A 26,624-nucleotide genomic window follows, 5' to 3' on the forward strand; every position below is an offset into this window, starting at 1 on the left:
TGTTAGCAACTCAGCTAGAATTACAGCCCAGTGGGACCTCACCGTCCACCCTCCCCATCGTCCACTAAAATCAATTGGAGTTAGCTGGTGACGGCTGAGTAAAAACTAGCCATCCAGTGGCTGCAGTTGAAAGGCAGGTCAGGAGGGGTTGTCGGCCATGTCCAAACATACAGCAGACACCCAGCAGTTTTTGTCTTTTCGTCACAATTTCCTTTCTCTCTTCAGTATTTCTAGAAGAAAAGGTCCATGACCTTCTTGTGATGCCCCATTACTCCTCCTCCATGGTTTTCCCTACTTTTGACATGAGAGCAAAAGCTGTGGGCCAACAGGATGCTGAAGAGGTCAAGCACCAAATTACCTCAAATGCACCTCCAGAGCCTGCCTTGTTTCAGGCCCAGATCACATAGGGGCTGCTTTTTACTCCATTTCTACGGTAAATGTCATTATTTAACCCAGGGAAAGCTTCTTAAGCCATTGGTGAAAGATTTTTACTAGATTCAAAGTAAAGGTCATTCAAGGCCCCAACAGTGGCAGCTTGCTGAGCCCGAGTATCGAACCCACAACCTTGTCATCAACAGCCCGGAGCGCTAACCACTGAGCCACCACTGCCCCACTGCCCTCACCTTACTAATATATCATTTCTGCATCACAGGATCCAGTATTTTTACTTGTACCTGAACTTTAAGGTACAAGGCTTATCAAAAGTTTAGACACCCCCACTCACAGAACCCAGCTTGAGACCAAGAAACATTGAAGCCAACTGAGCTCCACATGCACAGTTGGTTCTCGTAAGATTTGGACAAAAATTTCAGGCTGTAGTTCTTACCCTGAGGAAGGAGAGGTCTCGACTGCGGTCAATGCTGGTGATCTCCAGGTTCCCCATCACCACCTCACAGTTCTCATAGTATTTTCTCAGGGTTCGATACTGCTGCTCCAGATCCGAGAGGGTGCTCAGTTTATTCTCTGTTCCAGTACACACTGCCGAGAGAGAGAGAGAGAGAGAGAGAGAGAGAGAGAGACTTGAATAACTTTTTAAAGGCAGCCAAAAACCTTGTATCTCCAAAACAGCAACATTACAGGAGAAGGAAAAAGCCTCCTTAACTTAAGTCATGTTGGAGCATTTCTATTGGCCCATTATTTAGAAATTTGCCAGATTCACATTTTTTTGCGTGACTGGAATAACCTAGAATAAATCTGGTTATACAAATCTGATCTGAGACACGTTTAATATGTCTATATTAGTCACTATGTGAATAGTCAGAGTCAGAGTGTATTTCACTGTGCAGTGCTATACTTCAGTATTCAGATTGTTCTATTATTGAGCAGCTTTTGCTGCTACTTAGATAAAAGGCTGGATCTCAAATGGTGTTCTACTCCCTACCTAGGGCACTACATACTGTATGTCATGAAATTGGGGGTTCTGTACGCAGTGCATTGCATGTATGATTTAGGATTCAGTTTGTGCACAGATCATCACTGGGCCTTTTCAGAACGTAGGTATGCATGTTAACACTATAGCTGGCCACCAACATTGATGGATGCTGATGTCAGGATGAGTAGGTTGTGACACCAGGTGACCAAAATTTTATGCCAGGACAATGTCTAATATCAAAACATCCTCCAACGCCACATGCCAAGTAGATTTAGGTGTGAGGTGTGGTGCCCAACACCCAACATCTTCTAAACTTCAAACAGTTAACGTCTAGACAAAATTCTAATGTTGTTAGATGTTATGTTGTCCAACATTGGAGCCTGATGTCAACCCAAGGTTGATGTTTTGACAGATATGTGATTTTGATTTCCAATTAAAATCAACGTCTTTATAATGTTGGAGCTTGACATCAATCCAATGTTGGGTTTTGACTAATATGCAACTAATTTTCAACCAAAATTCAACATCTGTACAATGTTGGAGATTGACGTCAACCTGAAGCTGGTTTTGAGGAATATGCAAGATACCCAAGGTTGATGTTTTGATGGATATATGATTTTGATTTCCAACAAAAAAGTGACATCTGTACAACGTTGGAGCTTGACATCAATCTAATGTTGGGTTTTGACTAATATGCAACTAATTTTCAACCAAAATTCAACATCTGTACAACCCAGTGGAGCTTGGAGCATAAGCTTCAATTTGAATTAAAATTCAACATCTGTCTGACGTTCAACGTCTTTCTGACATCAAACCGATGTCTAGACGTTAGGAATGGTTAACCCCAGAAATCTGAACCGTCATGTTTGAAAAATCAGACCTAAGCAAAAATTCAGAATTCTGAAGTGTCAATACAGAGAGAGAGAGAGAGAGAGAGACAGGTAGAGAGACACGGAGAGAGAGATAGAGACGTGTAGGTTGAGGCCTAGTTTAATAGTTTAAGGACAGACAACAGGTTGGTTGAAAACGTTCCAGTTCATCTCGTAGGCCTTCACCGTCAAGCTAACCTGACAAGTAATTAAACTCGGCCATTTCCACCCATCACACACTCTTCAGCACTCTGAGACATTTGCCATCTGCAGCATCAGCTGCTGCGGCCGAGCAGAGTGTGACAGCACAGGAGAATACACCCCACTCACTCTCACACACACTAACACACACTCCCTCTCACGCTCCCTCACGCTTCACTGAGCCGCTGTCACAACAGCCAACAGCAGCCTGGCCTCCTGCTCCCACCGTCTCTAGGACCACAACAGAGAGAGAGAGAGAAAGAGAGAGAGAGAGAGAGAGAGAGAGAGAGAGAGAGAGACCTTACTACCTCTCTCCTTCTATAAATGGAAAGAATTTCAATTATGGATTTCAATTACTTTGTAGCTACATTAACCCAATCGCTCTAGTGCAAAAATACACCATGTGTCCAAATGTTTGTGGACACCCCTTATAATAAATGCATTCAGCTACTTTTAGTTGCACCCATTGTTGACACAGATGGCACACACACAGCTTTTACTTCAAGAAGTAGCAAAGTACTGCCAATAGAATAGGACTTTCTGGAGCAGATTGGCTCTACGCCTAACGCCAGGCGTGGGCTAGAGGGGTATAAAGCCCCCCAGCATTGAGCTGAGGAGTAGTGGAAGAACTGTGTTCTCTGGTGGAGTGATGGATGGTGCTCCATTCAATCCTTTTGGGATAAGTTGGGGAGGTGATGATCCATCATCCTGACCTCACTAACGCTCTTGTCGCTGAATGCAATCAAATTCTTACAGCCATGCTCCAAGATCTAGTAGAAAGCCTTCATCAATGGACAGTAGATACAGTTACTCCAACAAAAGCAGTAGAAGCTCTTTTTAAGTCCCATGATTTCAGAAGAAACAATGAATGAGTAGGTGTCCAAATACTTTTGTCAATATAGTGTATACAATTCAAATTCTGTAATTTTTTATATCAGCTGTTTAGATCTGTCTGTGAAATTGTCTCATTGTTCATTTTTGAAGGAGGAAGTGCATCTCGGCCCCCCGCTCTCACAGTGACCACACAGTCGGTTCTCTCTGGGCAGCCAGGGCTTTTTATACCTGCCTGTTTCAATCGCCTATTCATTGTGATCTCTCACTCCACCTCATTCTCTCTCTCTCTTTCTCTCAGTGCCCTTTTAGCATTACCACACTCTGCCCCGCCTTTGGACTTTCATTATTCCTTTTATTTTATTTATTTATTTTTTTACTCTCCTTTCATTATTCCACAGAGCAGGAGGAGGAGAATAAACAGTATATATATATATAAAACAAACAAAAATCCATCTTCAAGGTGATTGGCTCTACGGAAACGAATGAGCTGTTGTTCAAACAACACCCTCCGACCTCTTATTACATTACAAGATGCTGGAGGAGGCGAACAATTTCAGCAGAGGACGCAGAACGGAGGCAATTGGAACAGTGGACAGGTCAGGTGTTGGACCTGGGAGTTTTCAATAAGCGTTAGCATGCATTAGAGGGCGGGCGGTATTATACAGCTCGCTTAGTGGTAATAAACAGTTATTGCACCCTCGGGGCCCCGCCGCTGATATTACAGGGAAAGTGTGGGATAGAAAGTCGTGAGGGTGGAGGAGGGGAGGTGCTTATATTAACACTGCCGACAATTCAGACATTCCAATAAAGGCCACCTCTATGATAGCAAAGAGAAGAAAAAACAAAACGCTGCAAAAAACACAGGAGAAATGTGGGCTAGCTGTGAAGGCCAGGCTGATGTCCACAGTCTGAGACCGATAGAGGTCTAAAGCTGATACTATCAGCCAGTATAGTTCTTAAATGGTTCAAAATTAACTATGGGCCTCGTTTATATGGTTTCCTGGTTTCCTCAGCATTTAGATGGACGTATCTGACATCGCACCAAAATGTCTAATCAAAAGTCATGTAGGTAACCAGTCACAACTGATTGGGCAGATTTTATGATGAGAATTCGACCGTTCCTCTCTAGAAAGACCACCCAGGTGCTGGTTCAGTTTCTTGTCATTTCAAGACTTGACTACTGCAACCCTTCTGGCTGGTCTTCCTATGCAACTAATACCAGATGCGGTAGCACAGGTTGTCTTCAGCGTATCTAAGTTCAGCCATGTATCTCCAATGCTGTGTTCTCTCTTCACTGGCTTCCTGTAGCTGCCGACCACATCAGATTCAAACGGCTGGCTCTGGCCTACAAAGCCAAGACTGGACTGGACCAGTCAGCTCCTCCGTACTTAATGGCGATGGCGATGGTCAAGAGACCTTCCAGCTTCATGTACGGCTCGGCTCGACTCGCCATCCTTTAAGATCCAGGAAGACGAGCGTCTAGGCTTTTTTCTGTCCTGTGAATGAACTTCCCCTGGGTGTCCAAACCCCTCCCCGAGACCCTCCTCTTCTGAGAGTACTTAGTGAGCAGAGTAAAGTGCAGGTATTTGACACACACACTAGTGAACTAGGGGCAGTGAGTACACACACACTCACCCAGAGCAGTGAGCAGCCAACTCCAGCACCCGGGCAGCAGAGAGGGTAAAGGGCCTTGCTCAAGGGCCCAACAGTGGCAGCTTGCCGAGCCCAGGAATCGAACCCATAACCCTGTTATCAATAGCCCGATGCTCTAACCGCTGAGCCACCACTGCCCCATAAGAACAAGACATGCCGTCTAGCGACTTGCATGACGGGGCTCGTCGGGGATTTGAACCTGGGACCTCTCGCACCTAAAGCGAGAATCATACCCCTAGACCAATGAGCCAGTGTAGCGTGGATCTTTTGGATTCCAGTCTCTACAAACTAGATAAGGGTATTTTCTGAGTGAAGCACTTTTGTAGGTTGTTCTGGAGAAGAGCGTCTGATAAATGTCTTAAAATGGAAATGTAAGCTTGATGACAACAACTGTGACAATGTCTAAGAAACGTTCTGTACCACGTTGGTCTAACTGAGTTTATGGGTTTTATTAATGTGTCTGCCTTATCTGTCTTGAGATATTCTAAGCAATACTTCACAGAAATCTATGAGTAAAATTCCTAGCTAATCATTTATTTCTAATTTTATTTTATTTATCATTTTCTACTCAATATGGAAAGCCAATTACCCAAACTGACATTCTCCCATAAACTCCCTCTAACAGGAGGAGGGTACACAACAGTAGGTAAAGAAGAATGTGGAATGACAGAGGCACCGTTAACCCTCAGCATAATTCTGAAGCTGCTATTTTAAGGTAGAAATGCTACACACTGTTGCTTTAATCCAGGACAGATGAGCTGTACCAGGGTGAGAGCTGCATATTCAACACTGCTGCAGACCCGGACCCGGAGATGCCACAGTAGCACTGATGTCTTTATTTGGAGTCTCTTATTCTCCTCATTGTCTGGGGTTTCTATTCCTCTTATTTTCTCCTGTGGTTTTTCATTGCAGAAATTATGGATTGGGGCAACGAATCACAAATCAGAATTTTTTATTACATTTAATTAAAGAGAAGATTATGAGCCTCGGGTAAAAAGATGGAAAGAAGAGAAGAAAAAAGTGTGTGTGTGTGTGTGTGTGTGTGTGTGTGTGTGTGTGTGTGTGTGTGCGGATGTTAGACAAAGTGGAGCTTTCAATACACAGTATGTGGTGAAGGCATTAATCACTTCATTAGCGAATCGGAGCGTTTCTCTGTTGAAATCCCACACAAGCCAAAACTTCAGAGTCGAGCCAAAGATCCCGGATGAAACTCTGTGTCGAGTCCGGATAAGAAAATCTCTTTTGACACGGAGCTCCTTACTGCTAATTTTTTTCCTATTAAAGCTCTCGAAGAGAGTGAGAGCAGCTACAGGAAAATGATGGCCATGTTCTAAATCAGATATTTAGATCCTCAAGTGCTGACTTACTAAACATACTACTAATAAAAGATAGAAACACTACTACTATATGCTAGCAGCAGCAGCAGTAGCAACAGCAGTAGTATAGAAGCAGCATTAGAAATAGCAGCAGCAGCAGTAGTAGTAGCAGGGATATTATCAGCAATTGTAGTTGTAGCAGTATTATTATTATTATTATTATTATTAGTAGTAGTAGTAGTAGTAGTAGTAGCAGTAGTAGTAGTAGCAGCAGTAGTAGTAGTAGCAGCAGTAGCAGTAGTAGCAATAGTAGTAAAAGTAGTAGTAGCAACAGTAGTAGCAGTAGCAATAGTAGTAGTAGTAGTAGTAGTAGTAGTACTGGCAGTAGCAATAGTAGTAGTGGGAGTAGTAGTAGTAGCAATAGTAGTAAAAGTAGTAGTAGCAACAGTAGTAGTAGTAGCAATAGTAGTAGTAGTAGTAGTAGTAGTAGTAGCAGTAGTAGTAGTAGTAGTAGTAGTAGTAATAGTAGTGGTAGTAGTAGTAATAGTAGTAGCAGTAGCAATAGTAGTAGTAGTAGTAGAAGCTATATTGTAGTAGAAATAGTGGTAGTATAAGTAGTCCCAGTTGAAGTAGTAAACACAGTAGTAGTAGCAGCAGTAGTAGTAGTAGTAATAGTAGTGATAGGAGTAGTAATAGTAGTAGCTGTAGCAGCAGTAGTAGTAGTAGCTATATTGTAGTAGAAATAGTGGTAGTATAAGTAGTCCCAGTTGAAAATGCAGTAAGCAGTAGTCGTAAACGCAGTAGTAATAACAGTAGTAGTAGTAATAACAGTAGTAGTAATAACAGTAGTAGTAATAATAACAGTAGTAGTAATAACAGTAGTAGTAGTAATAACAGTAATAGTAGTAATAACAGTAGTAGTAATAACAGTAGTAGTAGTAATAACAGTAGTAGTAATAATATCAGTAGTAGTAATAACAGTAGTAATAATAACAGTAGTAGTAATAACAGTAGTAGTAATAATAACAGTAGTAGTAATAACAGTAGTAGTAGTAATAACAGTAATAGTAATAATAACAGTAGTAGTAATAACAGTAGTAGTAGTAATAACAGTAGTAGTAATAATATCAGTAGTAGTAATAACAGTAGTAATAATAACAGTAGTAGTAATAACAGTAGTAATAATAACAGTAGTAGTAATAACAGTAGTAGTAATAACAGTAGTAGCAGCACTGGTAGTTGTAATACTACTACTACAATGAAGAGATCAACTCTTATGTAAAGAATGAAACGGGAGTAGAAGAATCACTGCGTATTAAAGTGAGATGAGTTTTCTCACTCTTAAACTCACACAGGGATATTTGGAAGGATTTGTGTGTTTATTTATCAAATAAATATAATGAACAACAGTAAACAGCACTCAGTCATCTAACAAGGCAGGCGGTTATTATGGAAATGCCCGGCTGTCAGTGACTGATTCCTCCTTTTGTTCTGGAGGATTATTTTTCTTTACAGTCAGAGTCTGTTCCATTCCCCTCTCAGTTGTTCTGCCTTAATCAAAGAAATCACTCCTGTCCTGTCCTTCTGTGCCCACCACAAACAAACCTGCCCCACCATACCCCAGAGTCCCAGCCCTTCTCCCACCTCCTATCAGTCAGAGTTGTGAGAATCCAGGCTGGAGCACTAGAGCTAAGATGCCCCTCACTGCCTGGACAACGACACACTCCGGAGAGAGAGAGTGAGAGACAGAGAGAGTGATACAGCAAGAAAGAGAGACAGAGAGAGGGGGGAGTGAGAGTAAGAGACAACATGAGAGAGCAACCGAGAGAGAGAGAGAGAGAGAGAGGGGGAGAGACTATGACAGCGAGAAGGAGAGAGAAAGACAGAAATAGAGAGAATGAGGGCGAAAGAGTTAACAGTGTGAGAGAGCGAGAAAGTATGAGAGAGAGACAAAGATAAAGGGCTAAAGAGAAAGAGTGAGAGAGAGAGAGAGAGAGAGAGAGAGAGAGAGAGAGAGAAAAGAGAGAGAGTGAAAGTCAGGAGAGAGAGAGAGAGAGAGAGAGAGAGAGAGAGAGAAGAGAGAGAGTGAAAGACAGGAGAGAGAGAGCGAGAGAGAGAGAGAGAGAGAGAGAGAGAGAGAGAGAGAGAGAAAAGAGAAAGAGTGAAAAACAGGAGAGAGAGAGAATTAGGGTGATATAGAGCAGGAGAGAGAGAGATAGAAGAGAGAGAGTGAAAGACAGGAGAGAGAGAGAGAGAGAGAGAGAGAGAGAGAGAGAGAGAGAGAGAGCATGAGAAAGTGAGAGAGAGTCCGAGAAAGATAGAGCGAAATAGAGATAAAGCGAGAGGCCAAGACAGAGCGAGAGGGGGAGAGTGACTGAGAGGGATAGAGAGAGACCAAGAGAGATAGAGAGCATGAGGGCGAGAGAGTTAACAGTGAGAGAGAGAGAGAGAGAGAGAGAGAGAGAGAGAGAGTGTGAGAGAGTAAAAGATTGAGAGGGAGAGACAAAGATAAAGAGCTGAGGAGAAAGCGCGAGAAAGAATGAGCGAGAGCATGATAGAGTGAAAAAGTGAGAGTGAGACAAAAAAAGAGCAGGATAGCGCGAGAGCGTGCGAGAGAGAGAGTGATAGAGCAAGAGAGAGAGAGAGTACTCTGCAAAGCTTATTCACCTTGACATGGTAGGACAGCACACCGGCCCCACTTCCAATCTAAAGATAATGGCAAAGCCATTTTTCTCCACCTTCCGTCAAGAAGAATGGCCTCCATCATTCCACCGTTTCCCATCCTCTGAGTTCTGCTGAACGCTCATAAACAAGCAGGCCACGGGAAACCGAGTCCGAGAGTCTCACGCTGACCGTGAGCTGGATTTTTATGCCTTAAAGCTCTGCACTGCTTCTGGACTGTAAATATCACGTATAAAAACAGAGCTGCCCTCGTTCTCTTCTCTCCTGAGTTTCTAATCACGTTCTGACGCATTAATTATTGAGAAATGGCACAAACACCCTCCACATTCTCCTCCATTTCAATCAGATTTTTTTTAATTCTATAAATATGCCCAGTGGAATTAAACACTCAGCCGCCGCGGCCCTCTATTAGGCAAATTCGATTCATAACACACTGCGCAAAATGGCTTCATCAATGAAGCGTGCTGGTTTTATTGAACGCCGATAAAGCTGGGCTTGGAGTCTCGTGGGCCTGCTGGACCAGCAGCGATGGCGGAAAAGGTCATGCCAATAGCTAGTGACTCACCAAATTAAATAAAGTTGCAAATGTCACTCACGCAAGTAAACACTGCCGGCACTTCCGCTTGGAGGACGTGAGCAGTGTCGAAGCTGAAGTGGGTGATGGACTGAGTCAGGACAATGCACTGCTTACCAGAATGAGGGTCCGCAGGGTTTATCTCAGGCAGCAGCTGCATAGTGCACTGATCATGTGGTCTGTACTCACACTTCACACCTACAACTAATGGACTCACACCCGTCAGACACTCTGCAATTCACTGTAAGGACACTATAAGAAATCTAAAAAAAAATCTAAATTAAAAAAAAAAAAGTATTGGGACATACCACCTTTTAATTTGAGAATTCAGGTGTTTGATTCAGTCCCTTTCCCACAAGTGTATAAAATCAAGCCCCTAGTCCTGCAGTCTGCCTTTCTTACAAACATCAGTGAAAGAACGGGAGGTTCTGAAGAGCTCACTGAACTCCAGCGTGGTTCTGTATGTAATAGGAGACACCGCTGCACCAACAACAACAAGTCAGCTGGTGAAATGTCCTCCCTCCTAGATCTTCCTCCATCAGCTGTGAGTGGTGTTATTATTGAACAGTGGAAGTGTTTAGGAGGAACAGCTCACAGAGAGCAGCTCAGTGTCCACCGAGTGTCTGTCAGACCACGTAAAGTTACAGAGCGGGGTCAGGGCCGAGTGCTGAGCTGAGAGCAGAGTGCAGAAAAGCCTCCAACTGACTCAATAACTGCAGCAAAGCTCCAGACCTGCTATTGCTGTTAGAGCTGCAAAAGGGGACCAGCTCCATATTATAAAATAGATAGTTCTGGTCCTGGTGCAGAACATCAGCTGCCGATGATTAAAGCATGCTTACAGAAGATTCTGGAGGAGCCTGTCTTGTTAGAGCTTAGACGTTTAGTCTGGTCTGCTCTTGATTGATGGTTGAAGTGAGTGGTGAAGAAGATCACCATGGCCAGATCCAAAGAGTTCTCTGAGGCCTTTAGAAAGAGTCCAACAGTCCCAGAATAGCTCTCGCCACAGTTGATATCAAAGTACAGCACCTCCCTATCTCATGGGAGATGTGCAAAGAGGGGTGTCCACAAACTTTTGGACCTATAGACAGGTTTGGTCTATCCAGCACATGCGTTCAAGCTAGGGAGAACTGTGCATATGGGAGTGAGACAGAGGATTTGGTTCATATGCCCTCAGCTCTGTTACAGGGCATTAGCGATATCTGTGTACAGAAATGTCCTGATTACTGCACCTCTCTGGTGATTAAAAGCCATCTGGTGAGGGGCTAAACAGTAATAATAACAGCTCTGATTACATCTTTATGTGTCAATGCCACGGTGCAGTGGCCATGCCCTCTAAAACCTCTCCTCACACCCCCGCCACCACCCTGCCCACTCCATATGGTGCAGGCTAACATTAGCATAAGGAACATGCTGCCAGTGGCCAGCGCCATACTGGATATATAGCTGGCCATACGTTCACGCCAACAGGGTTTCAGTGCCAGGGCAGTTTTAGACATTATGGAAGGGATCAGACTCTGACCAGTTAAATGATCAGTTGTTTTTAAATGATCTGCTGTTTACACATTCATACATACTTAAATACTGCAATTACTACAAATAAAGCCTGTCAAATCATTGAAAATGTCATGATTGTGGTGTCACGACCATAAACGCATTTCACAGCACTCATTCACCTTACAGCACTTACAGGAGTTCATGCTGAAGTGGTAAAGAGTGTTGTTACTGCGGACGGTGCTGCTGAGTACCTGGGATAGTAAATGGGGAGGAGGGTAAAATGAGAAATCCATTGCAAATGGACTGGCTAAGTGGGAATGGGAAATAGGAATCAAATTTAATTATGCTATTTTAATCTGCACATTTTATCGTATTAATTTGAATCATTTTAATGTGAATTCCACATATTGGAAATAAAAGAAATAAAGGCATAATATCAATAGCACATCCACATATTACACACATTTTATTTTTGTACATGCTGTATTAAGGTTTTTGTTAATTAATATAGATAAGATAAGATAGTCCTTTATTAGTCCCGCAGTGGGAAAATTCCCATAGTCTACACTATGCACTGTTCAGTGTCTACTATGAATTTATTACTACCCATTATGGATTTTAAAGTTTCTACTACTATTACTACTACTTCTTCTACTACTATTCAAGAATTTTAAATAATGGAATTAGTTGGTATCTATTATGAATTACCACTTTTGTCACTAGTGTTTATTATGAATTATTCATTTTCCAATATTATTCAGGAATTTTAAATAATTTATATTAAAATTAAACTGAATTATTCAAAAAACATTTTTAAATATTCAGAATCTACTGTGAATTATTAAGTATCCCTTATAATCATTTCCATTAGAAATGATTCAGTTTCCAATATATATTTTTTTCAGAATCTACTACGAATTATTCCGAATATACAGTGGATTAATCAGTATCCGCTGTGAACTGTTCAGTAATATTGACATACGTTAAAATAAGCTACCAACCAGTGATTAAACTTCAAAAGAGGAACTTAATAACCCATATAATTTGACCAGGGGCGCACAAACGTTTGCAGAAGGCTGTAGTAGTCAATACCTTTCAGATCAGACAGCGGTTTGAAGGCACAATGTAGGGCAGCCAATCAGAACTGAGGTTCATTGCATGCATATAAGTCTGTTTACATATACAGTACATAGGACAATACTACAGTACATACTACAGGCAAACACAGCTCAATACACCAACACAGCTCAATACAGGGCAACATAGCTCCAGTTATTATCAGTAATAAAAGCCAAATCAGGCTTTAAAGGAGCAAGGAGATGTTTTTGGTATCCTTGCTCTGAGGCCACCAATAAACAGGCAGGTTTTACAAGCCAAATGTTTTACAAACAGTCCTAGATAGTCCTTCTGTCCACTCTTCCTGACTGAGTGTTCATATAATCAATGTGGACACAGGCCAGCACCTTGACCCTGGCAGTGAAAGTAGCCACACTGCTCTGTCTTTATGCTTCTCTGTGTATCTAACAATGTCCAGTCATATATGTGGACACCAATCACAAGTTCTGGACCATTCAGTCCGCTCTCAACACATCAAAACCACACGGACCACATCTTGCGGTTCATTAGCCACAATCCCACACAGCCTCTTCTCAATCCCAGACCACCGCAGTGACCCCCAAAGAAAGAAGAGAACAACGCTCCAGGACAAAATTCACTTCTAAGACGCCTGAGCCGCCCCTGAAAGGAATCTGAGGGGAATAATCCCCGGGTTTATCTCGGCAGAGCTGCGGCGGATTTACAGAGTGAAGAGAAAAGGGACTGTAACCAAACCATTCAGTCTGGGCTCGCTGGAGCATGCTGAATGTAGACTTAGCGCGCTACAATCTCTCCCCGTTTATTACGCTATAGAAACGGAGCTTGCTTGGATTTAAGGCAATTAATTGTGGCATGTCTGACTTTTCTAGCAGCTCTTTAATTCAATAAAAATTGTCAATCAAACAACAGTGGCTGTCAAAATGGATTGCTCAGATGTTCATATTGTCATGCACTGACGTTTAGCAGCTGTGTTGGGTGTGTTTGGAAGGATCTATCTCTTCTTTTTTTGGTGGAGAACCTCAGAAAATTACCTGATTGGCCAACAAGACGATGCTAGACGGGTTGAGGAGGGAGGAGCTTCAGGTGATTCCAGGTGATTTCATGGCAATACAATCAGCTGATTAAAACCCCACTGGAAGCTTGTGGAAATGTTGTGTTGGGAAATGTCTGGAGAAGAAGAATCCAGCCACTGTATGATGGCATTTAAGATGTGGCAGGAAAGTAAACAGTCTGAATATGCCAGATGCTAGCTGGTATACTTTGTTTTCTCTGTGTTTTACACTCAGAAACCAGTTTAATTAGTGTAATTAGATGGGCTTCCCGAGTAGTTCAACTGTCAATGGTCAAGTGTTGACCCTAAAAGTTTCATCACTGGCAATGCCATCAGCCATCACTTAGCAAATGTGGAAGTCTGCTGGATGATGTAAGACAATTGGCAGTTAGCATTATCCTCCAGTGAAGTGGCAGTTAGCATTATCCTCCAGTGCTAATTTGCTTTGAAGGTAGATGTGCTGATGGGTGTCCTGGGCTAGTCTTCATTCTTTCAACACTGGTACTAACACTGGCGTTATGTAATGGGAAAGACCTTTAAAGACCATTAAAGAGCTGTAGTACAGAACTGTATAAGATCTGCAACCAATTACTATTTCTATAATTAATTTGCCTTTTGATTATGTTTTGACTTATTAATTGACCCAATCTGAAGACTATACCTCCAACAGTTGCTCTTTGCTTCTTACTCTTTTGCATCAGCCAAGCAAAATATGTCATATTGCCCCCTATGCTTCCTGTAGTGTACTGCAATCTGTCATGCATACTGTTGCTGATGAATCCGTGTCAAAATATGTCACACTAAGAAATTAAGTGGAATTCATAAAAGCCTCACATCCTTAAGGCACAAGGAACAAGTCCCCAACAAAGTGGATGGTGTGATACTGAATGGATGAAGCTCAGATCAGACAACCAGAGGTCTGCCACATCCCCCATGTCCCCACATAGCCTCACTGCCATGCCACCTACGGCAGGCTTAGAGAAGGAGTGAGTTGTCGAGATTATGTAGCTCACACGATTGTGTTTGGTGGGGTAAGCCCCCTCTCTGGAGAGGTTTAAGGAGCGGCTGAGCTCTCTCTCTCTCTGCGTGCCACAGGGAGATAGCATCCTTTCTGTGTTAAAGCCAGCCAGCTGGGCCGCGCCGAAAGAGCACTTCTCTTCAGGAGTGTCCTCTGCGAGGGGAAACACAGGCTGGGACTCCGGATACACGACCACGATTTCAGCTGCAGAGCAAGGACGAGCCCACGTGCTGACACCACACTTTCCTCCACCGCAGTCCACAGAGGCTAAAATTCCATTTTTGGGGTGTAGCTATGGTCATAAATCCATGTCATGTGTTAATAGAAAAAATAAATAAATAAATACGAGAGTTTACACGGTACACACTCTCAATGCACCCTTCACGAAACCCTACAGCATTAAGTTGCTGCGCTTCGGTCTTTCAGCTTCTATGGGCTCATAGATATCAGGTCATACACTTACATTTCAAATATGTTTTTTTTAATAGAACCAAAGAAGGTTCTTCTACAGAATCATACAAGAAACCATTTGAAGCAACTATAAGAGTGTGTATATGTTTGGTGTGTGAGGTTTGCTTCATTAGTTCTGCCCTGGAACTACAGGCTTTTCCTAGGCAGTAGAGACAGTTAGGATAAAATAATACCCTTGCTTTCAGAAGCAACGATGAAGAAGCAGGTGTCCCAATATTTTTGTCCAATGAAAATAAAAAGCTTCAGACAACATTATGGTTATTAGAGTTATGGTGGGTTCAGAGACTATCCGGAATGACTGGGCACAAAGCAGTCAATACAATGGACAGGGCGCCAGTCCATTGCGCCACACACACACACACACACACACACACACACACACACACACACACATATTCACTGACACACTCACACCTAGTGGTCAACTGAGAATGGTCAATTCACCTACCTTGTTAGGAAAGCCATCAAACCCCTCACAGACAGAGATCAGGATGGAGGTGAGGGGTTTGACGGCTTTCCTAACATGGTAGGTGAATTGACCATTCTCAGTTGACCACTTGGTGTGAGTGTGTGAGTGAATGTGTGTGAATGTGTGTGTGTGTGTGTGTGTGTGTGTGTGTGTGGTACTCTGCAGTGGACAACTGAGAATGGTCAATTCACCTACCACCTACCAGGAAGCCATCAAACCCCTCACAGACAGAGATCAGGATGGAGGTAAGGATCAAACCCACAACCCCATGCCCCTGAAGATGAATGACCCTAAATCGACCTGTGGCACCACCATGTCACCCCCAAAACAGGTCATTTCAGAACCTTTTATTTACATTTCCTGTGTAACATTCCTTTGAACAGGCTGGAAATTTTACAGGAGGCCGATGCCGGATAAACGACCGCAAAGCATTCTCATCCTTCTGCTCGAACTTTCTCTATTCCCTCCTCAATCTCAGAGCTATTACTCTTTCTCTCTCTCTCTCTTACCCTTTCTCTCTCAGATTCTAAGAGATTTATCATCTCTCTCTCTCTCTTTGTTTCCGTGAGGGCTGCGTCTCTGTCTGCACTCAGGCATCATCCAGGTGTAACTGAAATTTTCCCTGATAGCTTTTACAGCACATTTCCAGCACCGGCGCCCCCTGTCATCAATTACATGGCGCGTGTGGTCAGAGTATAGCGGCGTATCCTTCATGCTGCAAGCCGCCGTGTCCCTCCACTCGGCCTCTGCTATGAATCTTAATCTCATCCTCAAACAGTCGTCATCAATTACCTCCACCTCGCCCAGCCCCCCACTGCACCCGCCGTCGCAGGAAGAGGAAAGGACTTTGGATCATTTTTTTTCCCCTTTTATTCCACAGGAATCACCCGAGTTCGTGCAAAAGGGAAACGTTCCGCAGTGGAGAAAGTGAAAATAGGAGGCGAATGGCGCATGCTGGGGTGAACCAGGTGAAGGGCACCCTGGGTAAAAAAGGTGATGGTGTGGAGTGAGGAATAAATGGCCCTTCAGTACCTATTTGGAGCAGCCCACTTCAACTGCCACTGCTAAAGCTATTCACAAAAACATAGCTTGCATATTTTTCTCTGGGACAAAAATGTAAATGTAAAGCTGTGGAACAGTGGAGCTGCGTTCTCTGGAAGGATCGTTGGTGCTCTATTCAATAGTTTTGGGATGAGCTGGAGAGTTGGGGATGAGGTGGGTGGTGATCATCCAACATCCTGACCTCACTAAGGCTCTTGTCACTGAATGCACTCACAGCAATGCTCCAAAAGGCCTTTCCTGGAACAATAACTCCAACAAAAGCATGATACATCTTTAACAGCCTTGATTTCAGAAGCAACAATGAATGAGCAGGCGTCTCAATATTTTTGTCCAAATACTGTAGCCAACATAAACATGCCATACATGCTCCAGGCAGGAGTACCTCACTCATACACTCAACTTTACACTGATCAACCTTAACATTAGTGCCAATATTGAGTAGGTCTTGCTTTGTGCCACAACAGATCTGCCCATTCGAGGCAAGGACACCACAGAACCTCGAAAGATGTCCTGTAGTATCTGGCTCCAATATGTCAGCAGCAGATCCTGTAAGCAGATCCTGTAAGTCCTGTAAGTTGTGAAGTAAAGCCTCCATGAATCGTATTAATGAGCTTCAGGTGTCAATCACCCTGTCTGGTGTTTTGAAGATGCTCTGACCCAGTCGTCTAGCCATTTACCAGAGCAATTTAGCTTTTGTCAAATTATCTTAGTACGACTTCCAAGAACTGATCGTTCACTTGCTGCCTAACACATCCACCTCTTGACTGATAGGTGCCATTGTAGCCAGACAAGCAGTAAAGGGTAAAAGGATAAAATGCTGTACAACAGATTTCCCTCAGAAATATCCCTTTAACTGGAGGCCTCCTGCATGTTGAAACACACCCAGGCAGAATGCAGCCCTTTCTAAGGAATAACTCGAGCTTACGCTTGTGAATAAATTGCTGCAGGATTATAGCAGGTGTAAGCGCATGTCATTGTCACCCTGAATTACACTCGTCTACAACAGCAGAGCTTCCCGCGTGTCCTCATCTCTTTGCTGTGTAGCTTTATTCGTCTGCACGGCGGTGAAAGAAGCTCCAAACCGTCTCTCTGTGATGTGCAGTGCTTGTGCTGCCATCGCTGTGGGTAAAGTCTAACAGGTGAGAGAGGTGGCAGTAATCCATCACTGCTCAGCCTTCACCTGCTGCTCCACTCACTCTCCCCTTCATCCGTCTTCCTCACGCACTGCCCAGACTATACAAAAGGACAGACCGCTATGCTCACCCCCCTCCCTCTCTGGCTCTCTCTTTCTCTTGCTCTCCCGCTATTTTGATTTCTCTCTCTCGCTCTCAATTTCTTTCTCTTTCTCACTCATTCTATCTCTCTTTAACCCTCCTCTCTCTCTCTCGTTCCTGAGCTCTTTCCATTTCTATTCAATTCAATTCAGTGGGCTTTATTGGCATGACAAATAGAGCTACATTTGTATTGCCAAAGCTACAGGTTACAGGTTACAGGAAAGTGGTGAAAGGTGAACAGACTGTCTCTCTGAGGGTGTACTGAGCTGCGAGTGAGCAGCACTCTCTACGCTCTCCTAGCAGATAGGGCAGTTTCTCTGGGTCGGAGAGGCTGAGGAGTTTGGGGTATCTGCGGCTGATTTGGGTGTAGGATTGCTGGCACGTCTCTACGTATTTGGGGCATTCTGTCAGAAAGGGCAGCTCTGTCTCTATTCTGTTGAGTTGGCACTGCTGGCATGTTCTCTTCTCCTGAGGAACCCAGGATCTCTTGTGTCTGCCAGGCTCTATAGCCAGGCTGTGCTGACTGAGTCTGGACCTTCGGGTCAGTCACTGTGTTCAGGTACTCTGCCACGGTGTACTGGCATTTCAGAGTCAGAAAAGTGTGGTCTCTCTCCCTCACTTTCTCTCTTGCTCTCACTTTCTCTCGCTGTCTCTCTCCTTGCTCATTCTTAATTTATCTTGCTCTCAATCTGTCTTCTTACTCACTCTTGACCTTTCCCTCTCTCTCTCTCTCTCTCTCTCTCTCTCTCTCTCTCTCTGTATGACCTCGCTGGTTCCTGAGCTCTCTATCACCCTCTCCAGTTCTTGATCTCTGTTTTCTGGCTCACTCTTGACCTTTCTTCCCCATCTCTCTCTCTCTGTCACTCTCTCATTCTCCTCTCTCTCTCGTTTCCGAGCCTTATTTTACTCTGTCTCTCTCTCTCTCTCAATCTCTCACTGTCTTCGACCAGCTCTATTTTCCTTCATTCTCTCTCAATCCTTCTCTCATCCTTGCTTTCTCCTTCTCACTTTACTTTACTTCTCTCTTCCTCTCTCTTTTATCTCACTCGCTCATTCACTCACTCTTCCACCTGACTCTCCGCTCTTTCCCCCTCTGCCCATGTCCCATTTCTCATATTTACTCATCTCCACCCCTACCGATTTCTCCACCATTTACGTGACATCACCCACACAGTCAATTTATTTCTCGATTTCTGCCTCTCTGTCAGAGGAACTCACTGCACCCTGTCAGCTGGACCATTCGTCACAGGTGCACAACATGGACACACAATCGCTCCATTTTCACTCAGTTATGTGTAAATATCATTACAGCCCATAATAAAACTATTTCTCCATGCTGTAAAACTCTCCAGAACCAAGAATAAGAGCTCAGTGCGCTTCTACAGAAAACAGAACCACTGACAGCTCTATCATTTTCCAAGACGCTTGACATCTGCAGGTGAGGTTCATGAGATATTTACCCCCAAAACCAAACACCTACATAGCTCGGTTCCTCTCCGTTCTGGGGTCTGGAATCCTTAAGAAGAGAATCCGCAGATTGCCATTCCTGTCCCACATATTCCCACAAGAGGCCACAAACCAGGCTGATATCATCTATTAGACATCACAAGCTGTCTAAAAGCCCTGTTCCATGTTGAGGGAGCAGGTTTATTATGTCTGAGAGACATCATGGCAGATTGGTGGAGGGCCACACACACAGACATCCTAATGAAAGTGTGATTGCATCCGTCCCTCAACAACCTCCATCAACTCAAAGCAGACAGGGCCCCTTACCGAAGCCGTAGGGCATCACAGCACATTCTTACTGTCTTACTGTTTAAATTCTATACTAATTTGCTTTAATGCTGAGCAGAAGACTGTAAATAACCCAGTGCTGGCATGTGAAAAGATATACAAATACAACACAGCCAGTGCAATCATCGGAGGATACGCAGCGGAACGTGGACACGTCCGTAATCTATACTCTCATTAATGCAGAAAACAAATTCCAGTTGTAATACAATATATAAATTAGGCAGGAGAGTTGGCAGCATGATGAAGAGCTGGGAGCTAGGGGTTGGGTGGGTGGAGGAAGATGGGTATTTTACACAGTCCCCCAGGCCATACAATAAGCAGCAATGAGGAAAAGCCCTCCGATTCCATCTGCTCACAAGAAAAATAGCATTTCACTCAGTTAATTGAACATGTACACTAGTGGCTCCCAACCCTGGTCCTGGAAGACCTCCTGCCCTGCACATTTAGTGTTTACCCTGCTCACAAACACACCTGATCCATCTAATTATAAGATAATTAACAATCTCTTTCATGGTTGAAGGGGATATGTTAGACCAGGAAATCACAAAATATAGTATAGAGTTCTTTAGTAAAGGCAATGGTTCTAGCCAATGTGCCATAAATGTGGTTGTTGCAGTGTAGGTATTACCAGTTCCACCTTCCTTGTAGCAGACTAGGGTTCGATCTCTAGGCCAGGAAAGAACGTCACCCTACACCCTTAAACCTAAAGGTGCTTCAAATGGTTCTTTTAACAACGCCATGGAACTCGAGTCTTCAAATCTGATCCTCGAATCCAGTTTCCAGTCCTGGATTGTGTTTTTGGTGGACGTTAAGGGAACGGTTAATGTAACTGATTATCACATCTACCAAGACTTCCGGATGTGAGGACATCTGCCTTTGTGAAGAACCACGTTTGATTCTGTGTTTTTAGTAAAGATGTGTGACTGTGAGAACCTTTTACAGGTTTAAAGAACGTTCACTCATTACAAATCTATACTACGAACATGGTTCTCTCTGGAACCAAGATGGTTCTCCTGGTTCCTCTGTATTTGGCTGGTGATAACTATACTTTATTAAAGACCAATCATGACTGATGTCATGAATATCCATGATGAACATGGAGACCACAGAAAACCAGGCTCTTGCATATCAGCAGGCTAAGGATGATGTTCGGTTGGCATGGTGAACAAAACCACTCCATTGAGTGTGTGAGTGTGTGTGAGTGTGTGTGTCCCTTTCAGCTAGACTTTGTTGTTACGTTCTGACAGCTGATGTCAAACACTTGGCTGATTTGATCTACTTTCACCCAGTGAACTTGCACCTGCTGCGCTCTGAATAATAAGAGCCTAACTGGAGAGTGATACCCTCCCATGATTCCTCATACATTTTAATTATCTCGGTGATGAGCTTAAAGAGGACACTATAAACAAACAGGAATGACAAGCAGATGAAGTCAAAGTGCTGAGCTGGAGAGGGGTCTGTGGTTACCAGGAATTAAGATTCATTTTGAAATGTCTGATTTTGGATGTCTAAAGCAGAAGCAGGGGAAATTACTTGGCAACAAGTCACCACCTCTGGTATCTATGCATATACCCTTGCTCTATAATCAGCGTGTGTGCTGAATTTGAACTGTTATTGTGACGGATTATTCATCAGGATCCTTTTCAGCCAGTGTCAGTCTAAGCGAGGAACCCTGGAGTTTGTCACTTTAGGACAACCAAACATCAGAACATCATGGAACATCAGGAACTGTACTGTTCAGACAAAGTCCACAATGGTCTCATGACATGGGCTTTACCCATGGATGGTGGACCATAATTAGCCCCTGAGAACGAGCTAAACATGAACATGACCACGAGACAGTGTGGCCTTTTATACCAGCCATGTGTATCAAGCAGTTTCTTTTCAGCAGACATATTCATGAACTAAGAAAACCTTTTTTGGTCTATCCATTTATTTATTTATTTATTTATTTATTTATTTATTTACAAAACATTTGCACTCTATGAAAACATCATGTACAAAAGAGCATTCTTGGACAAAGGAAGTTGAGGACGGACGTATCAGCTCACAAAGCCATTTAGCAGTAAACACAGAAAGCTTGGAATAGAGGTTTTAAAACATTTATAAAGGAATCTATAATTTGTAATGGCTAATAGCAACAACAACAACAGCAATAATAATAATAATAATACATACAAAGAAAAGGGCATTTCTGAAAGAAACAGAATAGTTGCACAGCAAAAGTGGTTCCCACTGGTTGCTATGGTAACCCAGGTGGTTGCTATGCTGTTGCTAAGTCTAAGTGGTTGCATTGGTATCCCATGTGGTTGTTACGGTGTTGCTGGTTGGTTGCTAGATGGTTGCTGTGGTGTTGCTAGGTGGTTGCTATGGTCTTGATTTTGGCTCTCCATTCTTTCCTAATAATAGTACTACCCTCAAGAACCAAATATATGAAAATGATCCGAGCTCTTTCCAAGAGAGAAACGCCGGGTCTAAGTGCATCAGGAGGAAAGAACCGACGCCGGCCTTCAGAGCGTGACGTGGGCTGACTGACGAGCCCTTTCCTCCTCTGCTTTAGAGTCGCTGTTGATTGCTGGTTTCATCCTGTGTCAGAAATACCTGTACACACACTCTGCCGAGCAGAAGAGCTCCACAGACCTCACATGAACTTCTCAGAGGATGAAAAAGGCTAAATAATAAAGTACATACATCTCTGAATATAAAACACCACATCCCTGCTCTGCTGACAGAAGAAAAGCATGTCTTCCTTGGTGTAGAAGTCTAAAGAGAGGAGTCTTCAAAAGCTGAACGCACAACATCATGATAGATCAACCAGAATTAGCCAGTTATTCATTTCAGTTTATCGTATGGTTTCTACGCTGGGTTTCTTTACAATTATGCAGATTCTGAAAGCACACTTTTCTGTGCAGTACTTGAAGTGGGCCAAGAACACGACCCATGGGCAAATGCCATTTGGTGGGATAGATATTTAGCTCTCTGTGACACAGTAAAGAGCAAACACATATATCTTAGTTAAGCATCCGTTGGACGTATTAAATGAGCATGTTTTGTTGCTGTGTAACTGCTTATTATGGGATTCAACTCTTGGAGTCTTTGCTTTTTCTACTGTATCTAAGATAAATCATTTTTTATTACAATTACCCCGTTGGTGTGTAGCTCACCCTAGCACTAGCATTGCCCCCAACACTATGAGGATAAGGACTTAACGCTCGTCTCCTCCGATACATGCAAATCCAGCCGCCGCCTCTTTTCCAACTGCCACTTCCCACTGGTTGCTGTTGTAACCCAGGTGTCTGCTATAGTGTTGCTAGAAGGTTTCTATGGTGTTGCTAGGTGGTCGGTATGGTATGGATCCAGGTCCTCAGCTCTGCCACACCAGCTAATAGATGCAATTAACATTGCATTTAGAGTGATGAGGGGATAGAGCACCATCCACTCACCTGGAGAGAGCACAGTCAATTGCACTCTCTCGGACTCCAGCCGCAAGGCATGGCATGGCAAGGCAGCACGGCTTGGGAACTTCGCCATAAATATTTATACATCTACTATGTCTTCCAAACGCATGGAGTACCAATGTTCAGATAGCTTCATAAGCCAGCTCCCTTCCATTTCCATCGCAAATTCAACAGCGGTGTTCAAATTTGTGCCCTATGCACCATCCCCTATCCCCTACCTGTGAAAATCCAGATCACTATGTAGAGCACTAATATAGGGGACGAAATTTGACAAGGTAGTGGGCAATGCCGGATGCGTTGTTATATGTGTGAGCTCACAGAGTGTGTTGCATGAACAGTCTGAGCGTCTGTCCTCCTCAGAGAAGCTGTGTAAGAATCGTAAAACCAAAAAATGAAATGGATTATGGGTATTCTCTGTCCATTTATTGTGCATTGCTTGTACATTATATTTTACAGTGTATCCTGGGACTGTTACAGCGCACTGAACATTTGACACCACTAAAAATGACAGGACCCCAAAATAGAGCACTAAAAAGTGAATAGGGTACAGTTTGGGACACAGCTTAGATCTATTTACCATCAGTCAGATGTGTGAACTCACATTCAGGGTAAATTCCACCTACATGACCTGTATCAGTAATCTCAGACATAGTTCCAATAGTTCCAGTAAATCTTTTCAGGTTCCAGTTCAGGACGTGATATATAGTGTAGATCATGTCCCAGGTGCTTCACTGCTCTGGCTGCTTGTGTTCCTCTCTCTCCAGGTGGGCCAGCTGTGCTCGGGAGGGCCCATGAGCCGCTAATTGTTTCATCCAAGAGGAGGTCAGCCTCTCCACTTATACAAATTACCTCTGAACCAGAAGCCGTGGGAAATTAGGCCAAGGGCTCCGTTTCTGGCACAGGACCCACCTGCTACAACTTTCTATTACACACTCTCTCTTGCTCTGTTTTTCTATCAAGAATCAATACGTCGCCCGGGTCGCCAAAGCAGGAATGAGAGCGGCGCTGATATCTGGGAACAGCCACACTTAACACAGATCTACAACCACTGCCTGTGAGGAAACAATCATCTCTATTGATTATAAACATGGGGCTTTGTAGTTGAATGGGTATATAAATGTATAGATCTGTCTGTCTGTCTGTCTATCTATCTATCTATCTATCTATCTATCTGTCTGTTTGTCTGTCTATGTCTGTCTATGTCTGTCTGTCTGTCTGTCTATCTGTCTATCTATCTGTCTGTCTATCTATCTATCTATCTATCTATCTATACTTAAACTACACACACATGTTCAGGGAACAGAGGTCCCTCAATGTAAAAATACTATGTGCAATACCCCCCCTACACACACACACATGTGCAATTAAGAGTCATTTGCAATAATCTGTAAATATTATTGTTATTGCTTTTTTTACTTCTTATTTATATTGTGTATATAGTATAATTTATTTATCTACGTTTTTGTAACTGAGTGTCTTGCTATCCCTTTCTGCTGTGACACTGTGATCTATCTGTCTATTAATCTATGTCTGTCTGTCTATCCTTCAATCTGTCTATCTATCTATATGTCTGTCTTTCTGTCTGTCTGTCTGCCTGTTTGTCTGTTTATTAACAAAAGCAGGACAAAATGACTTACATTTAAAGATAAAACTGCCATTTTGGAGATACAAGGTTTATGACGATACCTTAACATGTTGTAGCCTAATGAAAGCTGCCTTTCAGTGTTGTGTTACTGGTCATGTTTAACAGCACAGCAACATGACACTGTAGATGTCACAGGGCTAAGGAAATCTGTAACATTAACCAGCAGCAGCTATTTCAGACTTCTCCCTGAGGGTTTTATGAAGCAGCTGGAAGAGGCATTCCCCTGAGGCTCAGATGGCTATCAGATCCATTTGTCCCATTCACACAAGCCTTTAACCTATAATGCCACGTTTGACTCATGGTCAAGAACAGAGTAAAGGGAATCCTTTTAAAGCGTGCAGCCCGGACAGAGCTGTCCCGACACTGCAGAGCCAACTCAGACATCTGAAACCAGAGAAACCAGAGCTACCAGTAAACTTTCCTGAGACTCACCATCAATTATCCACAACACCCACCTGTCGTACACTGCAGGCGATATCACACTTATGAATGTGTGTGGTCTGGTAGAACCACACACACACACACACACACACACACACACACAGTACACAATACACAGACTTGGTAAGTGTGTAAGGAAGTAACCCGCATGTGGCGTAATTGTTATATACCCCTTGGCTCTCAGCAGTTATGCTTCCTGACGTCAAATTAGGCTCTAATGAAAAACAAGTCACAACGAATAAATCTCCTGCTCACCAGTCCTTCCATCTGCTGCACAGCGTAATGAAGAGACTCCGGGAGAGAGAGGGAGACAGAGAGAGAGAGAGATAGAGAGAGAGAGAGAGAGAGAGAGAGAGAGAGAGAGAGAGAGAGAGACAGACAGGGAGCTGCGCTTTCTCACTTACTGCCAAAACTCAGAATTTCACAAGAACTCAGAAAAACTTCGACCAAATCTTACATTTTTGACAGAATTTGAAAACTGACTAATTTTCCTTGCTGAAGGCAAAAATATCTCGCTGCCAATTATGAGACTGAACACTGAACGTAACCCTAATCAAACCCCACCCCTCCTATGAAACCAATGTAAATGTAAGGAACTATACACTGTTTGTTGTTGTTGTTATTATTATTATTATTATTATTATTATGACCAGTATATGGGGCAGTGGTGGCTCAGCGGTTAGAGCGCTGGGATATCGATAACAGCGTTGTGGGTTCGATTCCCGGGCTCGGCAAGCTGCCACTGTTGGGCCCTTGAGCAAGACCCTTTACCCTCTCTGCTCCCCGGGCGCTGGAGTTCACTGCCCATTGCTCTGGGTGCATGTGTGTGTACTCACTGCCACTAGGGCACTAGTGTGTGTGTGTGTTCACTACCACAGATGGGTGAAATGCGAAGGACCCTGTACAGTGACAAATATGTGCACCTTTACTGCATAATATTAATATCAATATATTATTGTATATATATATATATATATATATATATATATATATATATATATATAGAGAGAGAGAGAGAGAGAGCAAGAGAGAGAGAGAAATCAAGAGGCAGAGATAGACAGAAATGAAGAGAGAGAGAGAGACATTCATATATATATATATATATATATATATAGAGAGAGAGAGAGAGAGAGAGAGAGATTAGACCTAAAGCAAAGCTTCTTACAGTCCTTAAAGCTGATTTCTTCTCGTTGCTTTATTCCTTTATTCCGTACCTTAGCCCTAAGACATGTATGTTGGTTGGACGGCCCACCTGAGCCGGCCTATAGTGGAGACCCTGCTGGACGACTACGCTCTGCATGTAATGTGATTCACCTAAAATCCTAACACTTTCATTTACAACTAAATCCTGCAGGCAGCGGCGGAGCCCGCCATTCTGTGGGTAGATGAAGCTGTTAGGATTTCCACCATGACTGGCAGAGCCTGATGTATAGGACACAGCTTCATCCAGCACATCCTGCAGCGCTGCATAACTACTTCTCCTACTGGTGAGGACTCTACATACACCTGTGCTTTCCATTTTAAACCTTTTGGAAATATGAAGTGTTTTTATTTATTATCACATAAAGAACAGTCAAACACGTCATGGATGCACCTTAAAGAAGCTGAAGTCACTAATTAGAAGAGATGTCTGAATACTTTTGGACATTTACCTTCTACTAATAAGCTTATAGCAGTTCAATCTACACTGCATTGGTACTGTTGTGGAATTATAAATATATAATAATTATAAATCGATGATGATCCCAAACTTTTGACTGTAATTTTGTAACATTTTATTTATTTATTTATTTATTTATTTATTTATTTATCTAGGTGATTCATATTTTCATAATTGATAAAACTATAACG

The 26,624-nt window shown here is 43.1% G+C and overlaps 1 protein-coding gene across 3 annotated transcripts in view; it reads right to left on the bottom strand.

Annotated features, from left to right (window-relative positions):
* Positions 1-26,624, bottom strand: part of LOC140560842 (receptor tyrosine-protein kinase erbB-4-like) — a 504,706-nt gene that overhangs the window by 273,841 nt on the left and 204,241 nt on the right. For all 3 annotated transcript variants that reach the window (XM_072685446.1, XM_072685445.1, XM_072685443.1), the window contains exon 2: positions 827-978. In XM_072685446.1, the coding sequence (XP_072541547.1) occupies positions 827-978 (152 nt within the window). The remainder of the gene's footprint in view (positions 1-826; positions 979-26,624) is intronic.

This window comes from Salminus brasiliensis, chromosome 8 (genome assembly GCF_030463535.1).
Source record: "Salminus brasiliensis chromosome 8, fSalBra1.hap2, whole genome shotgun sequence".
Taxonomy (NCBI): domain Eukaryota; kingdom Metazoa; phylum Chordata; class Actinopteri; order Characiformes; family Bryconidae; genus Salminus; species Salminus brasiliensis.